Raw genomic sequence first — 24,927 nt, forward strand, 5'->3', positions numbered from 1 at the left:
CATGGTGGTTACCAGTCTTTCTGCCTTTGCGCATCCTGTAGAGGGGGCCTGAAAGTATAAACTGTTCATGGAACAAACTAGAAATTCCTCATCGTAAATCATCTTGTGCTGTGTGGGTTTTGCTTTTTTTTTTTTTGTTCTTTTTTATTTATTTATTATTTATTATTATTATAAATATCCTTCATTGAAACAGTAGTCTCTTCAAACAGTTCTTGCAATTTTAGGAACATTTTGTCTCTTTCTTTTTTAATTCCTTCAGCAGGAGCGCTCCATTCCTACTGAGATGAACAATTTTCTTCCTTCCCCACCCCCAACCCTTAAAAAATTTTCTACATACAGTGTAGCAGTGAGTCACTAGAGAACAGTCTGGATCAAATTATTCAAACTTGGTCATAAAATCCTTTACCTATATTATATTACTGGCTACCCCCATTTACTATAGTGGGGAGGGGGGAAAGTAGCCCGATAAAGGAATTACTCTTAAGAAATCTACAAAGAATGTAGAAACAAAACTTTATAATCCTTTAGGACCAACATTTGGCAAGTAATTAAAAAAAAAAAAAGAATACACTGAAAAATACTTTCTTTAATATTATACATCAGGCACAACACTTTTTTTTGTTTGTTTGTTTGTTATAAGATTTCATCTGCATAAAAGGTTTGTAGGACCAGCAGGTGCCGGGTGTCTCCTCGCCTTGCGGAGGCCGGATCCTTCCAGCTCCCACGCTCTCTCCTCCACTCCTGCGGCGTGGGGCAGGCGACGGGGACCCCAGGGGACCCCTCAGATGCTGAGGTCGGTGCTGCACTCCTTGTAGGGCCGCCTGCGCTGCTCGGGCAGGTGCCGGCGGCTCGCCTCGTGCTTCCAGCCGGGGTCTTCCCTCTCCCGGTGGCCGGCTCGCTCCTCCCTGAGCCGTCTGTCGGGCGACCTCTCCCTCCGTCGGTCGGACGACTTGGCCCGCCGGTCGAGGGAGGCCTCTCTTCTCCTCTCTGGCGACCTCCTCGGCTCCGTGAGTCTCTCCAGCGAGCGCCGGCGCCGGCTGGGCGACCGCTCCCTGCGCCTCTCGGGGGAGAGGTCTCTCCTCCTCTCGTGCCGCTCCCGCCTCTCCAGGGTGTTGTCAGCGCTCCTCGTCCCTTCCCTCCGCTTTTCGGGAGACCTCCTCTTCTGCCCGTTCACCACCGCCCTCTCCGGCTGCCTCTCGCGCCTCCTGTCCGGCGACCTCTCCGTCCTCCTGCCTGGCACGGTGTCGTTGGATTTAGAAGTCCCATTCCAAGTGTGGTGTTCATTGGGATGTCTGCTAACCTCTCTGCTGCCTTTTAGGTCTCTAACGTAAGTCCGCCTGTCCCCATGTTGTGATGATTTGTGAAGGTCTGGTGGATAACTGGACTCCAATGATGGGTGCTGCCGTCGGTCGGATGGCGCGGGTTTCATTTCCGATACATTTTGTGAACCTGTGGCGGGACTGTTCCTGTCACTGCTGGGGTCTGAAAGAAAATAACAGCAAAGCGTTTGGTACCGAAGCCTTCTGCGGCGCCGTGACACCACTTAGCACTCTTCAGACTTCATTAGTGACAAAAACAAACAACTGTTAAAGCAGTCAGCGAAGGCTAACCGGAGCTTTTGTTAATTTAACTGCGAACAACGAGAGTTACAGGTTAGTACTGGTGCTGCTCTGTTCATTAGCCGTGTTTTGGTCCAAGCTGATATTGCCTTTATGCTCTTCTTGTCATGGGGCATTTTACATTTCCCCCAAGCCCAATTCACAATGTTTCGCTCACACTACTTTCTCTACAGTGGGGTAAAAAAATGTAGTTTGAGTTGTTGGATTTTTTTTTTTAACAGTTTCCAATAAAGAGGGCCGTTAGGAAATGATTTTTTCTTTTAAGTCTTTTGAAAGCATTGCCTTCCAGTTGTGGCAGGCTTTGTTTCAAATAGCGGAAAAAAGCCACAGAAAACAGAATTGATTATTATGTTTTGACCTTGTAAAATAACGTTTTGAAGGTGTGAGAATTAGACTGTAATCAAGCAATTTCCATTTTACTTAATCTCACTTAATTCTGCCACGTTATTAGAAGTCCTAGGGTAGATTTTGGTTTTGCCACAATGATTCAACAAATGATGACAGAAGGTATGATTTTTTTTTTTTTTTTTTTGTATCAAAGCAATGGAAAGGTATTGTAATATGTAGAATGGCTTTGATTAAAACCTAATCTCCAGTTCATTATTTTCCTGTAGCATTTCAGGTAAAATACAGCTGAGCTACCTCTGTAACAAACTGCAAAGCAGCAGGATAACCCCCCAAACCCAAACCCCAGCCCTGCACAGTAGCTTAGCTACAATCACCCTCGTCATTTGTAACGGATGTTTATGAATGATTCATTAGAGACACAGCAAACATGAAGGTATCTGTGCTGACTTAATGTGAGCATTTATTTTATTTGGTTATCTTCTTTTTAAAGTAACTTCTGCATGGCAGCAGGGCCGGTGTTAGCTACACTCTCTGTGTGCTCCCTGCTGCTTGCACTAACCTCGAGGTGGGCTGTCCTGCTGGCAATGACCAAAAACCCTCACAAACACTTGTGGGGACAGAAATTTTTCTGCTTTTCTCCTTTTTGTTTTCCCTCCCCCATGCCAAACACTGTGCCCGCTCCTGTCACCACAACGTGTCTCCCATCTGGTGGCATTTCCATTCCTTAGCTCGGGAGGGTCAGTGTGTGCGTGGGCCGTTATTTTGGTGATTTCCGGGTGAAACCCATGGTGCAACTCACGTGCGTGTGTTTTTGCTTATTAGCTTTTCCAGGCAGCCGCTGGAGGACCACACCGCTTTTCCGTGGCTGTAAGCACGCGGCTTGTGGCAACCTGGCTATGGCACAAGGTACAAACGAGGCTTACACGTGTTGAGTGGTGTACTTACAATTCGGGGGACGCAGGGTGCTCGGAATGAATTGCTGTACATATAAAATATAGCGAAGCGGAAAGCAATGTGAGGGAATTAGGCCACAGCACAAAAACACCTAATATTGATTTTAGCTACAAACCGTAGTTTGATTATGGCCCATAAGGTAGAAGCAAGACTCCCCGAGCTTGTCATTTCTCATACATGCAGCGATATTAGGAGGTATCATCGCTGAGGAAGGAAGAGCCCAGCACCAAGAAAAGTAAGAGAAAGAGAAAGAGAAAAGTAGAAAATTTAGATTCCCTATATTAAAGGTGAAAGAAAGAAAAATCTTCATATTTTATCTTAGAATAAAGAAAGTTTATTTTTCCAGTCAGATTGTCTAGGCTTCACCCAAATATAAGGCTGCAAAGACAGCAGTTGTTATTATCGTGACATAAAGAGACATCTAAGAGGTGATTCATTAACCCAGACAACGAGAGCATCCATTCTAAAAGACAGCTGGAACAGCGACACAGAATGTCATAGAAAAAACATTAACAATCAAACAACAACGAAAAATAAAGTCCACCAGAGACCACAACATTAAAAATAAGTACAAAACTCATTACAAAAATATACAGCCTCATAGAGAAGCACGTTCCAATCGAGTCAGAAAAATATTGGAACTTAACATTATTAGAGGAACCATTTGTGACTGCAGCGAACAGAACAAAGAGAGGAAGGAGTCCCAAATGTTACAAGGATATTCTTTACAGTAGTGCGGCCCCTGTATATTAAATCCTTGCTTGGAGAATGAACATTTTAGTGGTTTAGCATTAGCCAAAATAAAATTGGTGTTGGATTTTCATCCTCAGTGCAACAGACATATGCTTTGAGATGTGAAGCACTTAATTTACAGGGTATGTATGCAGTCTAGCATATGATACAGTACTGTACATCCGAAGGAGTATAGGAAAAGACAAAAGTAGAAAGAACATTACAGAATTTCAGTGCCATCATTGAACCTTCTGGTGTGCTATTTATATTACAGAAGTGTAAACCCACAACTTCCCTTCCGTATCATTAAATACTTCAATTGTTTGTTGGTTATACTCTGAATTGGTCATTTAAAGTTAAATAATGAACAGAGTGAGCAGAAATGCTCAAACTTGGTACAGTAAATAAAAAGAAAATCTAGTTCATAAATTGTGCAGAAGGATTTTGGTTTTGTTATTAGGACATGGAGTGAATGATAAACACAGAACTTACTGACACAGAAATAACCCAAATAAGGGGAGAAAAATATAAAGGACATCCCTTCAATCATCAGTTTCTATAGAAACCTCAAAGACCTTTGGTTGGGAGTAGCCCTCCATCGAGGGCACAATATTTGACAATTATCTCAAATAAATAAGACATAATTATAATATTAAATAGTGTGCTAAGTTAAGCCACCCAGCAATCCAACCTCCGGGGGAAGAAAAGGAATTCTAATGCAATTCTTAGTAAGAAACAAGGACTGAGTGTTTCCCCCAAGACAGACACGAGAGCACCTTTTCATAACCTCCACACCTTTTCAGACCTCACAAATTAACAAGTTGAAACCAGCAGACTGTTTAAAGGGGGAGAAAAGGGCTCAGGAGGCCAAATCAATATATTTTTGTAGTAAAGCTTTTCTTATTTTTTCTTCTTAAATAACTTTATAAATATTTACATAAATATTAAGGGAAGGCAAAAATCCCATAAGCCATCTTGGCATTCATGTCTATGGATACAGACAAGAACTAAGAGAAAAACCTAACAAAAAATTCACTGCTTCAGAATAACAAATCAGGATCCCAGTTTTTGCATTGATTAGAAGTAGAGACCTATTTGAAACAACAATTCAGCCGCTGAGAAACAGTTTGGCACAGTTCAATGACATTCCTTGTTTGGCTGGACAAGACAATAAGGTTTTTTGTTTTGTTTTGTTTTCCTCTCTGATCACCAAAAATACTGCTATGATGATCTTGCCTTACACTGCGCCCCAAGTCCATGGAAGCAAGCAAAGGATGAAATGTGTAGAAAATTCAGCACAAGCGAGGCAATTAACCATATGTTGCAAAGGTTGGTAAGACACTGGTGAGAAAGGAAAATAAAAAAGAATTCCCGCTTCAGATCTTGAGACAAATCATTCATGGAGTGATGCCAGGGAAGAAAGGAATGTTTTCATAGTTTGACCCACCATATTCTGGGACAGAGCCATCTCCACGTTTCAGAAACAGGCGGACCCTGCGGCCACCATTTTTAATCAGTTCGATGGCCCGAGCGTGCTTCATGTTCTTGGTAGTTTCCCCGTTGATCTCTAGGATTTCATCACCAATCTGTCAAAGCAATAAAAGAGAAGAGTCTAAGATTAGAAAGAAACCTGCAGGAGGGCCACCACCGCTTTGAGTCCACAATAACCAGCATGCAGGGCAGACATGAAGAAAACAGAAGGCCTGAAGTGTGCAACTATTTCTCTGCTGTTCCATGAAACCACCATGCGTTTTTGTATTGCTTAATAACTAGATCTATATTAGAAGCATTATTTTATCTTGATTATTTTTAAGATTTTTGTCAAACTTGCTTGTTTTACAAACTGCTGTTACCAGCATGTTCAAATATTTTTTGGGGTCCATTTCTCACTCGGATACAGAGAGCTGGTATGAACCAATAAACCTGCTTTTGTAAACATAATTTATCAGGATAGAAAAACAGGGCTTGGAGGAGCTTGTTAAAGCATTGGCTTCCACACAGCAGCAATGATTTATTTTCATCAGCAAAGATTTTGGACTTATAAATCTAGCCCCAGCAACAGAATTTTGAAAATGCCCTGTGTGTGATTTATTTGGAGAAGACAAAGACATGTTGTAAAGTTATTATGCGTTCTCTATCAGAGGAGCATGGAGTGCATAAAACTTGGCAATTTACTTTTTCTGTAGGCATTTTATAATGTACGACCATGCTATAACGTTTATAATTTAGGTGATGTGCAAAATTAACAGCTAATACTCATTAAAAACTATACTGTAATTTTTTAACCCATCAGTCAACATATATGAGTGGTCCCTCACCACTCCACCCAGCAGAGGAGAGGATCAGGTAAGACAACCAAATTCTCTTTTCATGGCTCCAGCTTTAAAGGAGCTGGCAAAGACTGTGACTGTAACATTTTCATTACCACGCATATCTTTGTTAGGCTTAAAAAGTCAGTTTATGTATTAGAATTTGGAAATCTGGGTTGAAACAAGGATGGGGTGAAGTCTTCCAATGCATGCACACTTCTGTAGAATGTACATGTACATAAGGAATGTAAGAAAAGTCACTGATAGAAGTAAATCTATTGCTCCTTTGCTTCAATTTAATTTTCCCATTAGCTGGCACAGCAGAAGGCGTGCCTGTAGGGGATGGGCAGGGCATTCAGTTTATTGCAAAGCAGTGTGTTTTTTAAATCTGTTTGTGCATACCCTCATCTTCCCACATCTCTCAGCTGGACCATCCTCAGCTAGCCGCAGCACGTACAGATCCATATTATACTCCCGGCCGCCTCGCAGGCTAAAGCCAAACCCTTTGGCTCCTCTTTCCAGCTCAACAGTGTAAAAATCTTGGTCCTGCTGGAGGGAAGACAACATATGTGCAATTCAACAGAAAGTTAAATGCTTCTCTATTTCTCATTTTGAAATTATTCAACCAGTGAACGTTATTATTTCTGGAACTCATTAAGTACAAAAATAAAATCGGTGGAGTTTTCACACACACGAGCATTTCCTGCTTCCTCAGTCCCAATCTGCAGAGGAAGACTAGGATGACCTCCCTCCCAGTGTCAGGCTCTAGTTAGCTGGTACATGGGATGGGTCTACGCCATGGTGCTGTCTTCTCCTTTCTGTTACCACCTCTTCTATTCCTTTGAAAGAAGGTCAGAAGAACATGCACTGTTTTATTCTACAACACAATGCTGTCGGCGTAGGGATGTTTTGAAGTCTGTAATGGAAGAGGTTACTTCTGGGATGGCCAGCGGCAAGGAAAGATAACAGTGGAATAACCTCTCTAATAAGGTCCTGTCTGCAAAACCAGGAACATGTTGGCTATTGCCCCTTATTAAGTTTTGCTCTTTTTGTTCTCTGATTTTATCATTTGCACGCAACAGTACTTTGTGGAGAGCCCCCTCAAAACATACACTTCCACAAAAAAAAAACAAAAACAAAAACAAAAAAACCCATCAATTATTACTGTGGTAGAAATGTTAGCTTTTTTTTATTATTATTTTTAAAGTCTTGATAAGAATGCATTGGAAATGCTTGTCAGATGAAACAACAGCAATTCATACTAAGAAACTAATCAGCAAATCCCAGCAAACAGACTGAGGGAGAGCAGCCTCCCAGTAGGAATTTTCAAGGGAAACATTTGAACACAGCCCTTCAGCAGGCTGGAAGCAACAGTCTGTGGTAAACAAAGCAATTAGGAAGGCACTCCTTACCTGCGCTGCTTGGGGCGGTTTGAAATCAAACTGGGATTCCTGCTTTGGTTTGGTGTTGTTCCTGCTGCAGTGAATGAAACAAAGAGGGAGAGGAAAAACACAGCTCATGGAATGTGAAGGTGATTAAGAAGTAACCAAACAGAGCGCATGGCAAGATGCTCTCCTCAAGGAAAACAGTCTGACCTGGTCTCCTGCGGAATTTGCTGAGGAGTATGTGTGGTGGTAATTGTAGCAATTTTTTCTGCATTGGTCAATAAAGTAGCATTGGACGATTCTGCAAAACAAATTTATTTATTTATTTTTTTCATTATGAAGGAAGACCATTGGCTGTTCACTGAAAAAAAATTTTGCAAAGTCATTTAATTGGAAAGCATCAGTATGGTTTTTTTTGTTTGTTTGTTTTTTAAGAACTGGAAACTGGCTCAAAATTTCCCAAATCCCAAAACAGACAGGACAAAGCCTAAGCTAAGTCATAGCAATTATGTATATAAAACTGTACAGCACCCCATTGCACAGAAATATTGGCCTTTAAGTTGCCCACTGAAACTTAGCACGATACGTCCCCCACAGAATCACAGAATGATTTGGGCTGGAAGGGACCTTAAAGATACACTATATCAGGCTGTCCAAAGCCCCATCCTCAAGGGTCTGCTTTTTCTGGTATCTGTCATCAGATGTAGAAAATCACTTTCTACCCTTCTCTTCTGTAAGAAAAAAAAAAGAAAGAAAGAAAGAAAAAAAAGAAAAAAAAAGCCTTCCAAACACTAAGCCCTTCTAAACACTCCTAACAAGCTAGGAAACATTGTCACATCACTGCTGTTGTTGGAGCCTATGCTCTTGAAAATGTCAAGGCTTTAGTGAAAACATCATATTTAGTTTCATCACTGAATAAGTTAACTAGAAAAGAATGTGCGTTCCAGAAACCACCACGGCCAGCCACCACAAATAGTGTAGAGCAGGGAGTAAAATATTTCTATATATTTGTATAATGCATACATATTATAATTTATTTTTACACAAATGAGGCTTTTTCAGTAACCAAATGCATCACCATGATCATCAATCTAAAGGGAAATCCAAAGACACTCCATTGGAAAAACAAGAAAAATCTAAAAAATAAAATAAATTCTGTGTTAGACACAGAACAAAGACTGACTTGTGAAGGAAGGGTTGAAGAATGCCCTGTCTGTTATGTAACAGCACGAATTCCAAAATTCCAATCATTAAAGTCTCCAGATATGGATGGTTGGCTGGATTAATCTTAAAGTAGCAATAACTATTCCATGGATTATGAGCTTAGCAGTACTTCCTCCATCACAAATTGCAATCAGTAGGATTGAGATGTGGCTTTTATCTAATGCCTTACAAGGTGATATTGAATATGGCTAAACCCCAAACTTGCTGAAATTTGTCCTTGAAATGCCACCCACTGGTGCCTGAGCACCCAAAGGTGCACACAGGGATGTGGAACTGCCTGCACCAAATGCACCAATGGCTCTGGGTACCATTTAAAAAAAAACAAACAAAAAAGACACTCATTAAGAATACAGAGAAGAGGATTAACCTCAAAGCTTAATTTACACCATGATGAAGGATTCCTAGCCCAATGTCAGCACGTGCAAAAGCCGTGTTTCTCCATGCAAAGCAGGAGGTGCTTCCAAGTGAGTTCCTCACTCCTGCTTTGGGGACAGGGAAGGGAGCTGCTGTAGGCATGTGCTAAAAGTGACCATCTAGCTGCTCCTCATGGTATAGCATGGCAAAATCATCCTCTTGCGATTTTGGAGCTTTATCATAGGCTTCAATAAATACAGAGTTAACTTTTAAATTTAAAACATTTAAAACTATCTAAAATTAAGGTCATGTGAATGTCATTAGCCAAATTTCAGCAACACGGTTTTGGAGGAAAGGCCTGGAACACATGCGTATGGAACTCAACACATTTTCCAGAAATCCATGTTGCATCAATCCGGAACTGAAAATAGTACTGAACAGTTTAAATTTTGAATTGTTCTGGTGTGCCTGCAGGTCAGCAATTCCTGAAAACATCTTCCCCCTCACACAGGAGTTTGAATTCAGAGGAAGAGTCAGTGGTTATATGCTTAACCATTCAAAATGTTGAATGGTTACCTCGGACAAGGATGGGCATGGGGACTGCAAAATCACAGTCAACAGAAATGCTTGTTCATTAGGCACAGCATTCCCAGTTAGAGTCACCACAGTGGCAGGCACTTGCTCTTTTGTGAAACAGTTCTGTACACAGGACATCCCCACTACATGCTCTACTGACTTCATCTAGAAGAGGACCATGGAATACAACTCATCACAAAACACTGATCAATACTTTTCAAGAGCAAAATCTAAGCTGAATGCACAATCAGTGGTTAAAAAGATGCAGCTTGTTTCTTGAATTTCTCTAGTTCCAGTCCCTCTTAAAAAAAAAGGCATCATCAGATAACAGAAGCAAAAACTGGGTGGAAATATCTTGCTCTCCAGAATAAAATTACAAGGTTTTCTACCCTGCCCTTGTTTGCCTCATAAGCTCCAAGGATCTGGTAATTCACTTTATTGACTATGAAAAAAGCTCCCACTATTAAACAGAGTCCAGCTGTAATACAGATTTGCAGAATTGGGAGGAAATGGGAGGAAAAGTGGTGGTCATGGGTTTACTTGGATCTGGGAACCTATTTTATTTCACGGATTTATTTCAGTTGTGGAGGGACCTAAAAGAGCTGAAGGTTTTTCCTTTCTATAGCCAGTGCTTGTCAAGGGAAACTCAGGAAAAGGGAAAGAGAAAAAGAATTTCAAACAGATGGGTGCAAGGAGAGCACAGCTCCTTTGCCTGCAGCATTGTGCCCAAGTTAATATGCCCAAACCCATAGCATCTGGAGCCGTAACATCTTCCAGACCAGAGCTGGCCTGCATCCAGTGGCACAGAGAGCAAGAGAGGCTCCTGGGTCTGCCTGCACCTCTTGGGGCAGGCACGACCAAAAGATGCCTTTACAAGGCGGTGCTGTCGACAGCTGGCTTGTGTGAGGAGGAGACGTCCCTGTACGTGGTTAAACTGTTGGATTTCACAAAACAATTCTGTGTATTTTGTAAAGATGCCTTGATGCTAAAATCTGTCTCCAACTTCAGAAGGTCCTGAAACATGGTTAAGTGTGCTGTATTCACCCAGAACAAAGCCCCTGAAATCCTCCACAAATATTTGGAGATGAGATGAAGATGGGCTTCAAAGAAAAAAGCAACATTCCTCCCCTTTAGTAGGTCACACTAAGAATACCAAGTAGAGCAACAACACATCTTTGGTACAGATGTATCTTCACACCACTGTACTGGGTCTATCTTTAGCCCACCCTATCCCATGAGGCAGGATTTGTGCATCATTTTTGCTAGTGTTTTAGACGCAGGACACATGCCAGCCACCATGCAAAACTGGAGAAGAACACAAACACAGGAAAGGTTGTCTCAGTCAATAACAGTATGTTCTAAACCCTACAGATTTCACCAATTTCTTGCACTATTCTGCCCTTGAATACCCAGACACCAGTGCCTAATCTAAGGTTGGGTTTTTTTTGGGGCTGCTTGTATCCTTGTATCAGCCATGCTAACCCATCATAATGCCATTGCAAATACACTCCTGTAGTGGTCTATGAGTTGGTGCAAGACTATCACACAGCAAAACCTTTGAGGGTTTTAATAATGTTAGAAGAGATTAGCAATGTGAGTTTATTGTGAGTCTCGTGATGAGCTTTAGTTTCACCTTTAACTGAGAAGCACACATTTTCTTCCCATCAAAATACAATGTTAGACCCCTTAGACTTGTGAAAAAGCACCCCAAAATCAGAAGGCAACTACAGAAATAAAACAACATTGAGACTGATTCCTTAAATCGCATGTTTTCTGAGCAAACCTCTCACCATGTTTCATGGTTGGCCTTACTAGCTTTTGGAAATTAAATGCAGATAGAGCTGGCAATCAGACTTTGAATTTACAGGACTAAGCAAACAAAAATGCTCAAAGCCTGCATTCCTACAAGAGAAAAGAGTTGACTCCTTCCCAGAATTACAGCTCTCCATCTTCTCTAGGAATGCCTGATGCATTCACAGCTGCAGAGCTCCCTCCTAACCTAAGCAATTTAACAAGGTATTTTGTACACACATTTGCATGAACAAGGCTGGCTGAGCATTCCTGTCAGGATGCTATGTTCCTCTTGAAAAATCCCAATGGTTTAAAAGTTATTTCATATGTATTCTTTTTTTCTTCAAAGATTCATCTGCCTAGATTTTGATCAGATACCAAAATAAAGGTAACGAACAACTCTTCTCCTGGTTCACCTTCCAGAGCTGGCACACACAGGCCAGCTCAGCCATTAGCCTAATTCACAGCCATTTTATTATTCATGAACATTTATTTTGCTGGAAGCAGTAAAGGATCACATCCCATTTGACCTGGTTGCTGCTAGACGGTAGGAAAATAAAGCCTTCATGCAAAAACAGATCACCCTAAAGAGAAATAATTTATAACCAGATCACCTCTGGTCCTGCCCTGTTCTTATCCTATAGCTAAACATAGCACAATTGTGCTCTGTGGGGTAACCAAATCCCCGTTTCAGCTTGCTACAGCCATAGAAAGGAGAGTTAGCAACTAGTGAATGTTTCCCACAGAAAATCACATCATGTAACTCCTCCATTCTGCATTACAGATACCAGGCTCAGTTCACAGCTTCCCTCCGGTTCTTCGGAAGCGGTAAGTGCACTGGTGCTAGTCCAAACAGACAGAGTGACAGCAAAATGCTTCCTGTCAGGCTGCAGGATGAAAAGGTCTCCTTCCAGTAGTTCTTATTGTGAAGAGACATCTGCAGTTCACTCAGACTTTCTCAACCTTCCTTTCAAATTTAATCACACTTTCTCTACGTTTAACTGAATGCAAGTAATGTCCTGTACAACTCTAAGAAATGCTCATTAGCACTGCATCTGAGCTATCAAATTCTATACCCATGGATTTAGCTTTAAAGAAGAGCACTGTGAAAGAATTTCTGCCAAACGAGTACCCTCTGTGAACCTGTCCTCCGCAGAGCAGGACAATGAACAAATGAAATTCATACAGTTTGGAACCAAAGCAATTTTAGCTCTGCTGCAGATGCTTCACATACGTTTCTGCTCTATTCTTATTTGGCATCGCAGGTAGGGATTAATTTCATGAAACTGATATATAACGCAGACCCTCACTTTAACCAAACAGTTCAATGACCTGAAAATAGTACCAAGTGTCAGCGTATTGCCAGGCATCCTGCACATTCCCTCTCATCTGAAACAATGCGATCTCATCCAGGGGAACCCTTATGACTGTCGGCTGCGAGCCCACAAGCAGCTCCGGAGCCATTGCCATTTAATAAAGTCATTTGAAAATGTACCGAGATGGCTTCAAAAAGCAACTTATGCAGAATAAAAACAAATCTTCTTTTCAAACAGCTTAAAACATGACAAAGTGTTTATCTCTTTCTGTGATCTCTTTATAGCCTGTGGAAAGCTTCAGGGATCCCGTACATTACTGAGCATGCAGTGATTCTCAAAAAATCCTGAAGCTCCATTATTAACCTAAGAATCAAATCAGAGAGTACTAAGATACGCATCAAATTTATGGAAGAATTTAAGGAGATACTTGGAGGAACACAGTAAAATGGAATGTAATTATTATGTTTTAAATCAGTCTCTTCCTTTAAAAAAATAGGGCTCCTACTTCTATAGAAAGAAAAGGGGAATACATCTATGGGACACTCACAGCCCCCTTGCTACTAATTCCCAAATCAGGAGTGGAAATCCTTATGCTTTTGCAGCTCTGACTGATGCGAAAAGCCCAGGAACAAAGCAACAACAGGGTGAGATAACACAGCAGGGAACAAATACTTTACCATCTCCTGGAATGATGCGCAGAGTAACGGTGTTTCCCGCTTCCTTAATGAGGTTGACGATGTCTGAATGCGACTTGTTGGTGATGGAGCACCCGTTCACGGCCAAGATCCGATCGCCTACTTTCAGCTTGCCACAGCGGTCTGCGGGACTCCCTTCAATTATCCGACCTATTTTGTGAGGCATGGCCACACATGCATTTCCCGCTTTTGTATTGGTTTGGGGGTTGTTTTTGTTTTTGTTTGGTTTGGTTTGGTTTTAATTGTTTACATACGTGGGAATTACGGTGAAGGGGAAAAGGAGAAAAAGGGTTGAAAAGGGAAAGAGAAGGTTAAGGGTTAATTAATTAATGCATCAAGCAAAAGTTATTATAGGATAGCTTTGCTGCCAGTGTTCAAAACATTGGCAATCAACTAGTACGAGTGCACAATGCTCATTTTACAAAAAGGTGCTTGTTAACCCTCAAATCTCCCTCCCCCTTGATCTCTGTTAATACACGGTGAGCTTTTATGAACTACAACTACACTTAGCAGCCCCACAATAACCCAAATCCCGATTTTATTTTTGCACCAGAAAATTGAAACTGTGTGTAGAAAACACAACCTTCTTCCTCCAAGATTACATTGGTGTCTGCCTCTCAAGTCTTTCCTTAAATCAACTGCTGTTCAAGCTTCTGCCAATGTTTTGTTCTTTCTCAATTCAGAAAGATAAAATCATTCTAGTCCGAGGAGGGAGCGCGCCTCCCTTTCTACCACAGAGACCCAGTCTGTCAGCGTTGGATGGGGAAGCGACATGAATCGGTTTTCTTCCATTGTGAACAAAGGTACCACCAGGGAAGGCACAGGACCACTACAGATGGGCCAAGACTGACAAAAGGTAACCTGTTTGGTGCAGGCATCCACCTCAGCCCCTGTTAACCACCCCCCTTTTACGATCCCAGATGGTATAAGGGCGGGAGAGGGGAAGGAATAAGGACCTCCTGATTTAAATACCTCTAAAACCATACGCAAAACCAGTGAGATGCCTGGCACGCAGAGCCAGAGCACTTCAGGATGAATGTGTTTTGAAGACAAAACTCCCCTCCTGTTCCATGCAATTGCTTGGCCCCAGAAACGCAGGGTCTTCCACAGAATGCAGATTTGGGACACAGGAGCTACAGAACAGCACTCAGCTAAATCCTCTGGGCTTTTGTACGGCTTCGTTACATGGGCAAGAGGCCCTCAGGCATGCAGTGCGTGGTGAAAAGCATGAGGTATGCGGAGTGGTCATCTGATACTTCACACATACATACATTCACCCTCAAGATGCACTTTCCCATCTGTGCTCTAATCTTTATTTGATTAGTAGTTTTAAACGTTGCTGCATGACAAAACCAGAAATGGCATAAAGAAAAAAAGGCTAAGAAAAAGAATATGAAGTGAGAGAACAAGGTTGGGAAGATGCAATGAAAATGAGCAGAAGGTGTTAATACTATTTGCAAACGGTGGGGGATTTTTTATCGTTGTTTTGCTGTGATGTTAGAAAGTTTCCCTCTGGGGTGATACAGAAATCCATCCAGTGTAACAACTGTTTTGAGGGTATCTGAAATGAGCTCCTGAAATAAGGATGGAGTTCCAGCTCTGGCCAAATCCGTGGGAAAATATATGAGAGCCCACACCAAAGTGACCGAGGTGGGTTTTAGAACCAGTTTGGCCCATCTCTGAATACCACCTATGACAGAAAAAACTACAAAGCAGGCACAGAGCAAGCACCACACAGCAGAGGGAACACATCTCATGCAGAGTATTAGAAAAAAAGCTGAACACAGTTGAAAAAATTAAAGGAAAAACAGTCACAGATCAACAGATCTCCATGAGGAGCCCCTGCACAGAAAACTTCCAGTTAGAGAGTATCTTGGGCTAAAGCAAACATAACTCTTTACAATTTCAGGTCAAGGTTTCTCTGCAGAAAACAGTTAGAGCACAGCCTTCATACCGTAAAAGTTCTTTACGCACGTTTGAAACGCTTTCAGACGATAAAAGCTCTCTCTCCGTTTTAGACTGAGTTCAGCTTATCCAACATTGCATTACACCGTCGTGTTTGGGCACCAGAATACCTATCCTGGATGCACAGTTTCCAGCCATGAGGCCAGCACAAAGGTAGCCTAGCACGTGAGAGCTGATGGAACTCACTCCTCCAGATCTACACTGGATAATTCCCCCTTGCACCCTCTGCTGCTACGGCTGCCCCGAACAGTGTTTAGAAACGCTCTGGTTTATATCAATGCCTGCAAAGGAGGTGATGCTCCCTTGATTCCTTGTGCTTTTACTAGTGTAAGGGCACTGACACTGGGCAACAGCAGGAAATTTCAGTGGAAAAAAAAAGAGGGGGAAAGGCCACTTTTTGCCACACACACCTGCCTGCCCCGGGAACATTCAAGCTGTACAGGGAGACTGCAAGGCATTTTGTCTACGAAACACGACCCCGCTCTGAGGGGCAGCATAAAAATGGCCAAAGCATTTGTTCTGCCCTTCCTTTCCCCCTCCATCCATAGCACATGCCACAGACTAAGAGGGAGAGAACACCTTCTTTTTCCCCTGTAAAGTCAAAGTGGATGCTGCCTCTTGGAGACCATAGGAAGGGAAGAAAGTGGCATTTCTGACTGCTTCCTCCTTGCAAAGACAATTCTGCTCTAGAGCAGGCTGTCCTGCACACACATGCAAAACCAGCTTATTTGTGCTTTGCAATATATGACTCATTTGTTCTGTAAACAGAATGTCACCTCTTTACCTCTTTTACAGCAACACCTGGAAACAAGTGTCTGTCTAGCAGAAGAGACAGCCTTCAGAAAGAAACCATGACCACTGCTGTAAGCGCAGGATATCAAGAGTGACACTGCATGAACCTTGTTCCCTCTTACTCTCAAAAAATGGATTTGGGAAAAGGAGACACAAGGTGGAACGGGTCAAAAAAACACTTTTTTTTTTTGTTTTGGTTAAACAATATCCTCCATTTAACGTCTCACCAGCAAGCACTATTAATTAAAACTTTCCAGCCATCAGCAAGCTCACTTTGTAATGAGAATCAGAATAACCCTGATTGCCAAAGAGAAGTTAATCAGTTTAGGCATTACTGCTTTTAATGATGGCTCAATTCCACCATCAGCAGACACACTTCCTGCCACTTGCTCCCTTTCTGCATTACACAACAGCATCTCTGCGGGGATCCCTGGCTGCTCTCCTGAGAGCAAGCCCCAGAAGGGTGCCCAGCTTGCAGGGACAGCCTGTTTTTCGGGGAGCACCAGGAACTGCCACTGGTGGCATTTTTGCTCTTCAGGATGGGATTTCTCATTTTACTTTTCTCGACTCAGTGCTGAACAAAACCCAGGAGGCAAACACCTACCAAGTCTCATTCCCTGATTAAGCCATCAATTACACAAATCAGGTCATACCCATGACTTTTAATTAAACATCCCCACTTGCCTCCTTGTGCTGCAGCACTCAAACCTGGGTCTCATTCGAGGGGCGCTGACAAACCCCAAGACTTACCGAACGTCGTCCCCGCCTCCGGCCTGCTCACCGACGAGACGATGACGAAGCCGAAGCCCTCGTTTTCGCCACGGCGGATTTCCACATCATAGGGCTGGACCACGGCACTGACAACACCGCTGCCTCCCCCGCCTCCGCTCCCGATGCCACTGGTGCTGCCGCTGCCCGAGCTGACGGTGTTGAGGGAGTTCTGGCTGCCCTGCGGCGTTCGCTTCTCCTCCGTCAGCGAGGCCGGCTGGTTGCTGCTGTGGTGGGACGAGGCTGGGGATGGGACTTCATTCTCTGCCTTGGGAACTGGGGAAGGAAAAGGAAAGATTGTCTGAGCAAGCTGCATCTTTGAATGCTTGACAAGTGCTGCACACTGAGAAAAAGACAAGAGGATAAAAGGAGAAAAAAAGCACAGCACCTGCTTTAATCCATAAATCATGACCAGTGGCTCTGTCCTCCATCTCCTTTTGGATGTCACCAAAGCTCTGTTCAGTGACAGCACTGGCCACACACCCACATCCACTGCTGTCTAGGGTCATGCAGACAAAACCTTCCACTACCACATCCCCTCTTCAATTACATATGTGCAACTCTGTGTATGTGCACAAGCCGTGGGGAGATACAATAATACCAAATATTCATCACTCAACACTTGGGTATTTTTTTTTTTTAAACTCAGTGCTATCTGTTGAATAGCACTGAGTGTTTTTAATTAACGTGATCATGATTAATAATAACTACCCACATTAAAACAAAAGAACTGTGAACTAAGCTTTTCTGGATGGAGGAATCAGCAACTTTCATCTGTACAGTCTGGCACAGTCGGGGGGAACCTTTAAACATTATTAACATTAATATTAAACAAGTGTTTAACAGCAACTGAAGGAGGTGGTATTAGTTTAAAATCTAATCAGCTAACACAAGGCTTGAAGAAATCTCAAAAAATCTCTTAGTCCACACTCACTCAAGTCCAGGCCAGCAATACTTACTGTCAGTCCCGGCAGATGTTTGTCTAATCTGCTGTTAAATATCTCCCCAGGCAATCTATTGGTTGTAATATCTAACTTAAATCTTCTCTGCTGCAACATAAGGCTATTATTTCTAGTTTTATCTTGCAGGCATATGGAGAACATATTATTCCCTTCCTCTTTGTGGCAGCCTCTTATAGTCTTTGGGAGTTTAACACCTCCTCCCCCTTGTCTGCTTTAGGCTAAACAATCCCAATTTGTTCGATATTTCCTTGCAGACCATGTTTGTTAGAGCTCTCCTTATTCTCCCTGGTCCTCTGGACTCCCTCCAGTTGGGCCCCCTCCAACTCAAACATGTCTTTCTTGAAGTGCTGGACCATGCTGCAGCTGAGAGATCATCTGCTGGGAAATCAGGAGAGTTCCCCACTGCCTGCATTCCAGCAGCGCTTGTCTTTACCTGAGCCAACCCCAGGTAACAGTCGTGGCCTACAATAATTTCCACTCCTATTTACCCAGCCAGTTCTCCACAGTCCATTTGTGCAGTGGAGAGCAGCATATTGCACTTGTCCCCACTGAATGGCTGACTCCATTAATCAACTCACTTCTTCAACTTGATTTTTATTCACCAGACAAACTGGAGATCTTAAAAGCAACAACAACAAAAATGGATGGCAAACACAAAATCTAAAGCTGTAAACCCATGATCTAAAGTAAAAGAACTTTTAAAACATTCTTGGAAGGCAGTACTTGTTTGAATTTATATACTCAAAGTATGTTCTAAATACATAATATTCTACATATTAAGAATGCATAAACATTCCCCGATGTGAATCTCAGGACAAGGAGTACCCATTTAGATGAACAATCTTTTGCTATTGGCATACAGATGAACAGAGGAATAAGGGACCAAAATTCAGGAAGAGGTTTCTCTGCAAAGTTGTGCTGGAATTTAAAAGCCTACAAATATAAGGTGAAAAAAGGGTTCCTGAATAATTTATCCTAGAGTAAGTGTCCACATTTGAAATGATTCAGAAATAGCTCAGAACAAGCCCCTGAGTGAAATATCAAGGGTTTATATCAAAATCTCTCATGCATCTAAATCTTCTATAATTTCCAGCCTGCAGGCTTATAAAACTGGAAAATGCATGCACAAAAACAATACCAAAAATTCAACTGCCCTTCCCTTCCTCTCAACTCTCGTCTCCTAAAACTTGTCTCACAATGGCAGCTCTTTGTCAGGAATCAAAGACATGCAGCGTGCACCACACCTACCATAACTCAGCGTACCCGAGCCTTCTCTGTTACAACGAACACGCAGTCCCTGTGCTACCTGACTGGATCAGTGATGCTTACAGTTTTGCATCCTGCAGTGGAGTTGACTACATGGCATCACCTCACCTGAAGCTTCTCCTGCAGCTGGGACATCAGCCACCACACACCGATCCCCTACCTCGCTCTGCCCTTGCCTCCTCCCTGTGGCCTCTGCAGCATCTTTTCCCTCCCTCCCTGTTTAATGGTTGTTATCAGGCAGCACGGTTATTTTGGGAAGGAAACAAAATACACAGGCAGTCAAACACAGTTTCTATCACTGTATGGATCCAAATAAAAATGATATGTTGCAACTAAACAGTTCCCCATTTCACCAGAAACCTTCATGAAGACTGGAAGACAAGTGAAATTGCGAGAGTCTTGACTAGAAACAAAATATTTGATCAAGAACAAAAAAGGTTAAAAACAGCCAAAAGAGAAAGAGTAACACTGCATCCCCTGAGTTTTTCCAGTACTACAAGGAGAAGCTTTTGTTCTTTAAACTGTTGGCCGAACAGATGGAGTCTGGCAAGAAAATCTAGCCCGCTGAGCAGCACTGCAGCCTACCTGTGTAAACTACTTTGCGCCTGACAGTCAGATTGACGTGACCTTGTTTGGCTGCCTGTTGCATAAGCTGGACAACGAGCTGGTGCGATTTCCCAACAACGGGCGTCCCATCCACACAGATCAGCTCATCGCCTGATCTCAGGCGGCCGTCAGCATCAGCAGCACCCAGCGGTACAATGTGACCGATGTAAATCTGGTGAATTAGCACAAACGGGAGAAAGGAAAGAAAGAAAGAATGATAAATGAGAACAGTAAATGCTCAACAGCCAGCTAGAAGCGAGTGGCACACACGTTTAGTAGGGGCCAAAATTGTTGACGACTGTCTGCTGGTCAGGAGTGTTGGTCCTGTGGAAAACAGCTCCACATTAATCTAGCCCTATCGTGAAAATTGTAATCAAGATAGTGACATCTTTTTCCTTTAGGCAGTCCTCTCACTCTGCTGACAGACAGCCTTGGGAAATGCATTCAATCAGACAGTAACCAGAGACGAGGATGGTTAAAAGCACCGGGAGCCTTGTCAGGGAGGCTGAGATTGAGTTGTCCTTTCAGTTGCCTCTAGGGTTTACAAGTTCAGTCCCTTCAGCCTGTCCACCAGTGCGGCTTTGGTTTATCTTCAGTGAGTTCAGCAGGGTTGCCCTGGCATGAGAGGCATTCATGGTTTCTCTTTCCATAAACAGGCAAAAGAATTTTAGCAGGAAAATATTTGGAAATTTATGCCGCTGCTACCTAAATTTGACCTGCACTGTGTATGATGCCTTTCAAGGCACTGGATTTTGGTAAAGAAGCTAAACAAATGCAAGAAATGAAATTGAGTAAATAGAAGGACCACCACTCTGAGGTCAAACAGTGGAAACTACTTTTAAAACTGATCAGGACAACCTTTCCTCAATATCCAGGCAATTCCAGATGTATGTGTTTTCATCTGGGCTATCACAAAAACAAGGAATAGCAGAGGAAGTCATACCCACTTCAAACGTGGGGGTTCAGTTGTTTTTTGGGGGCACAGTAGGGAGAAGATGTGAGGTATAAAGTCATGGCCCATTAATTATTTAACTAAAGATGCCACAGTGCAGCTCTGCACATTTGTGTGTGCTACTGCTTTGATTCTGGAAGATATAATGACTTAAAACAAGCCAACTTCTAGATGTACTCACAGGTTCTCCAGGCTCATTTCCACCCAGAATCCTAAATCCAAAACCGGTTTCCTTTCTCCATAGAAAGATATCCTGCTCTTGATAATCTGGAACTAAAGGGAAAAAGGGAAAACTGTTATTTTTAATCAAAAACACAACTATAATATCAGGACTACTCTGATGTACGTGTAGAGGGATCTGTTGCAGAATTTTATTCATTAAATGAGGTGGTCTTGAACATTTAGACATAATTAAGAACACTTATAAGTTTAAGTAGCAAACGATTATTAATTAAATAACAACTAAAAATTATCCCATGGTTTCTACTTTCTAGGTGTCTAACTGTGATTTTGTTTATCACTGTAATATTTCCTTCCATCAATATTAGCATCATTACCCAGAGCAAGAGCCTCTTCCAAATCATCAATAAATGATTGTGCACGACAGAGAATCACTCTGCCAGAAACAATACAGCTGCCTCCTCTTTCACATGAGACAAAAGAGCTACTTGTTATGACTTCTACTGTTTAATTAACTTTCAGAAGCATAGTTTGCTATCTGTCTACTGACACTGCTTTAAATAACTATTGGACAGATCCCCAACCGGTGGAAAACAGAAGGGGTCCTCTCAAAACAGTGCAGTTCTCCAGACTTTCATTTGCTCATCTACAGGTTTTATTAAACCAATGAATAGACAAAAACAGCTGGAAACATAAAAAAGAGACCAGCCTTACCTACTCATTAGTATGGAACACCAGCAAGGTTTTTACAATGAATATTGCATACCGTGAAGTACTAACCTTGAAGTGTAGTTGAACAGAAATATTTTACATTAACTTATTCATGGTTGCTTTCATCCCTTTTTTAAAAATGCAAAATTAATTGCTAACATTAAATCATATCAGAAGACAACTTCAGGTTCATTTAATATTTATTGGTTAGTATCTATAACATTGACTAATTTTGTAATGATCCCCTCCCAGAATTTATAATTAACGATCAAAAAAGCTACGTCTTTACAAGTCAGCTGCCTGTATCTTTAGTAAAGAAACCAAAGCATATCATCCGGAAACATAATTTCAGTACGTGCAACTCAGATACAGGATGCAACACATTCGATAAAACACGATCTGGTTTTCTGTATCTATGAGCCGATAAAAGGAATGTTTTCCACTGGCATCAGTGAGTGCCAGACTGGGCCCTAACTGCATTTTACACTGTCGGTGCCTGTTGGTTTGGGTCTGCTCTTTTGGGGCTTCTCAGTGTTAAGACTTTGGCTCTGATGCTGTCTCGTCAGTGACTCACCAATGTTTTTAAATTTTAAAATACAATAGGAATTCAAGACCTGGGAATGCTAATAATTAAAAGAGCAGGTGAGTGCTCAGGCACACCTCCGGTTTGACATATTCATTCATATCGGTTTCTAGCCCTTGGTTTTACATTCAATATTTTCACATATTAATTGTTTGCAGTTATAAACTGAGCTTGAGTCCTGTGCACATTACCTTGCTGAGCTCGAGGCTAATTTTTGCCCAGCTACAATTACAGAGCACCCAGGTGCTGAACGCGCTGGAAGCCCGCATTGTTCATCAGTTAAAACTAGCAGGCTGGAGGCAGCTTGCCATCCCAGGGAAATGCGGCACAACAGCAGAACACAGACAATGAATTAATTGCTGTTTGTCACTGCCTTCAGCGAGTGGGAGCGTGAAGAGCAGACACACTCGGAAGCGCCTCTCTAGCACTTCGTAGGCTTTTTTGGCAAAGGCTGGCCCCAACCAATTAATAGCGCGTGTTGGATCTGTCAGAGGCAAAATGGCTTCTGCAGAGAGCTTCAGCGTGGGCCCGTTTTTCTCGGCATCTCTCAACACCTTCCCATTTGTCAGCTCTCCAGCCTCCCTGAACGATGCCGTATGCTCCTGGTTCGGGTACCAGCTAGCCCATTAGCGGCCGCTGCAGATAGCGGCGAGCCGAGGTGTAACAGCAGGGCCAACCCACAGACAACTCACATGGACCCCAAGAAACAAGTTCAGTCACAGAATGCTCCTTCTGCTGGGAGGATTACAGAAGGGTGAAACACAGATACAAACGTACAGACAGCACACGTTTACACAGCGTGAGTAGGAACCCAGCAAAACTCCTTTTACTGCTTTTTGCTCCAGCTCTGCAGTATGGTGATGCACTGAGGAAACCCCATCCACCTCCGTGCTTCCATGCAGCTGAGGTAGGACCACCTGCCGCTAGCTGTGGCCACATTAGGTTCTCCACTATTCAGTAGTGCTTCCCAGGAGCCACCTTCCCTACTTAGCAAATTTCATAGTGGTGCGGAACTGATACATTTGAAATGAATGAAAAATGGCCTCCAGGCATCATTCATAACATCTATGCACCTTGACCTGATCTCAAGCTGACTCTTTCAGAAAAATCATGTACAGAGCGCAGATGGGTAAAATTTGCCAGTCTGCTCACCCTGTCCTAAAACAGACTGCTTGGAGAGCATCGCAAAAGTGGTAAGAAGAGTTCTGCTGGGGCCAGAAGACAGAATGGAAGGGGAGGCGAGTCTCGTTTCATGATGGGAACAGGAAGGTGATGCCCCCACTACCGCCGCCTGCGGGATCCGCCGCCAGCCAGTACACAGTCAAGCAAATACTTTGCACCTCCACGGCTAACCTCGGCGCACGGCCCCGCCAGACGCCCGCGGTGATGAGGAGCCCCCCGCCACAGAGCAGCAATGACACCAGAACAAGACATCACAAGACACAGATACATTCTCGGCACAGTCTTACATTCTCCAAAACTCGTGGAATTGATTTCTCTCTCTCTCTCACCCTTGCTCAGTCCAGTTGCAGGCGAAGGTGACATAGCTGTAACATTAATTTTACAGTTTTGCAAAGCTTAATGTATCTGCTTTCTTGTTAGTTCATTTAATTAATTTAGACTGCATAGATAGTGTTAGGCTTTCATGCATGTAATTGCTAAGGTTATAGCTACTATGGATAATTACATACCAACTTTCACGTCTATTTGCACATGTCTGTGTACATGGGATACATTATACACACACGTGTGAGTTTATACATTTATTCACATGCATGCAGGTGTATTTGAGAGACCTTTTTTTGTTCTCAGAGGAGGAATCTATTTGAGAATACCTTAGCAATACTTTTCTACCAAAAAATATTCAAGATCATGACACAATACGTTTTCCAAATGGAAATCGCTTTCTCTAATGTTAAAAGAAGTTCTAAATACATAGTGATGAACAATGAAATCAGTGGTTAATTAGCAGTGTTTTTAATTAAACTTCTCCTATCCAATCTTTAGTAATTATCTCACATTATATATATAAAAAAATCTCCCTGGTGTGATATCAGTTTCATGAAAACACAGATTCAGAAATAATCAGTATGAGCTTGCTTTAGTCACTAGCTCATTTGAGGCAGCAACACTTTCAGTGACTCACAGCTTGGCAACGTACAAAAGTTTTAAGGCCCAGATTCAGTGAAGTATATAAGGACAAGCTTGAAATTATGAGTGAACAGTCTCACTGGAGCTGATGGAGAGTTTCAGTGCTGAAAATTCCCGTGATTTCACCGTGAGTCTCGTGAGATCCCACATTCACTGGAGAGCCCTGCTTTCTAAACTATTCCACTGCAGGAAAATTGCAGTTTTTCTTTCTTTTCTTTTTCATCAGCCCTTCTGATTGCACGGACAGCTTTAGAGAAGGCTGCAGCACGTTCTTACCAAGACCAAGTCCTACAGCTGAGGTCTGGGAAGATGCACTGCCCTGGGCTGAGCCACGGACTGAGCTGGTGCCAGGTGCACATCAGCAAAGCCTGCTCACGAGCCAGCTTTGTAAACTGCTCTGCAGCCTCTGCTGCTCCTGCAACATGCTGCGAGCACTACGGTCCTTCCTAGCAAGGCATCCTCTAAGGGCATGGCCACAGCTGCGTGCCCAAGCGTACGATTGTAACCATTTGTCTCCTGCTCATGTAATAAAAGGACATAACCCTACCAAAGGCCCTTTACTAACTATTGTCTTTAAAGTCAGCCTGATCGGAAGGCGATTGCAATTTCCTGAGAGCATTTTTCTTTTCTATTTTATGCAGAAAGTATCTCATGTTTGGTATCATTGTGCAAATATTTTTAATTCTAT

General features: G+C 42.6%; 1 protein-coding gene across 11 annotated transcripts in view; it reads right to left on the reverse strand.

Annotated features, from left to right (window-relative positions):
* Nucleotides 1–604: 604 nt before the first annotated feature.
* MAGI1 (membrane associated guanylate kinase, WW and PDZ domain containing 1) overlaps nucleotides 605–24,927 on the reverse strand; it is a 314,918-nt gene continuing 290,595 nt past the window's right edge. For 3 of the 11 annotated variants that reach the window (XM_032193821.1, XM_032193820.1, XM_032193819.1), the window contains exons 15-24: nucleotides 23,558–23,635; nucleotides 20,796–20,887; nucleotides 19,642–19,834; nucleotides 16,811–17,104; nucleotides 13,286–13,489; nucleotides 7,558–7,648; nucleotides 7,375–7,438; nucleotides 6,365–6,511; nucleotides 5,101–5,239; nucleotides 605–1,482 (exon numbers count right to left, since the gene is read on the reverse strand). In XM_032193821.1, coding sequence (XP_032049712.1) covers nucleotides 782–1,482; nucleotides 5,101–5,239; nucleotides 6,365–6,511; nucleotides 7,375–7,438; nucleotides 7,558–7,648; nucleotides 13,286–13,489; nucleotides 16,811–17,104; nucleotides 19,642–19,834; nucleotides 20,796–20,887; nucleotides 23,558–23,635 — 2,003 coding nt within the window. In that variant the 3' untranslated portion in view covers nucleotides 605–781. Of the gene's footprint in view, nucleotides 1,483–3,036; nucleotides 3,126–5,100; nucleotides 5,240–6,364; nucleotides 6,512–7,374; nucleotides 7,439–7,557; nucleotides 7,649–13,285; nucleotides 13,490–16,810; nucleotides 17,105–19,641; nucleotides 19,835–20,795; nucleotides 20,888–23,161; nucleotides 23,168–23,557; nucleotides 23,636–24,927 lie in introns of all 11 variants that reach the window. The other 8 variants (XM_032193828.1, XM_032193825.1, XM_032193823.1 and 5 more) reach the window with 6 other exon arrangements.

This window comes from Aythya fuligula, chromosome 10 (assembly GCF_009819795.1).
Source record: "Aythya fuligula isolate bAytFul2 chromosome 10, bAytFul2.pri, whole genome shotgun sequence".
Taxonomy (NCBI): domain Eukaryota; kingdom Metazoa; phylum Chordata; class Aves; order Anseriformes; family Anatidae; genus Aythya; species Aythya fuligula.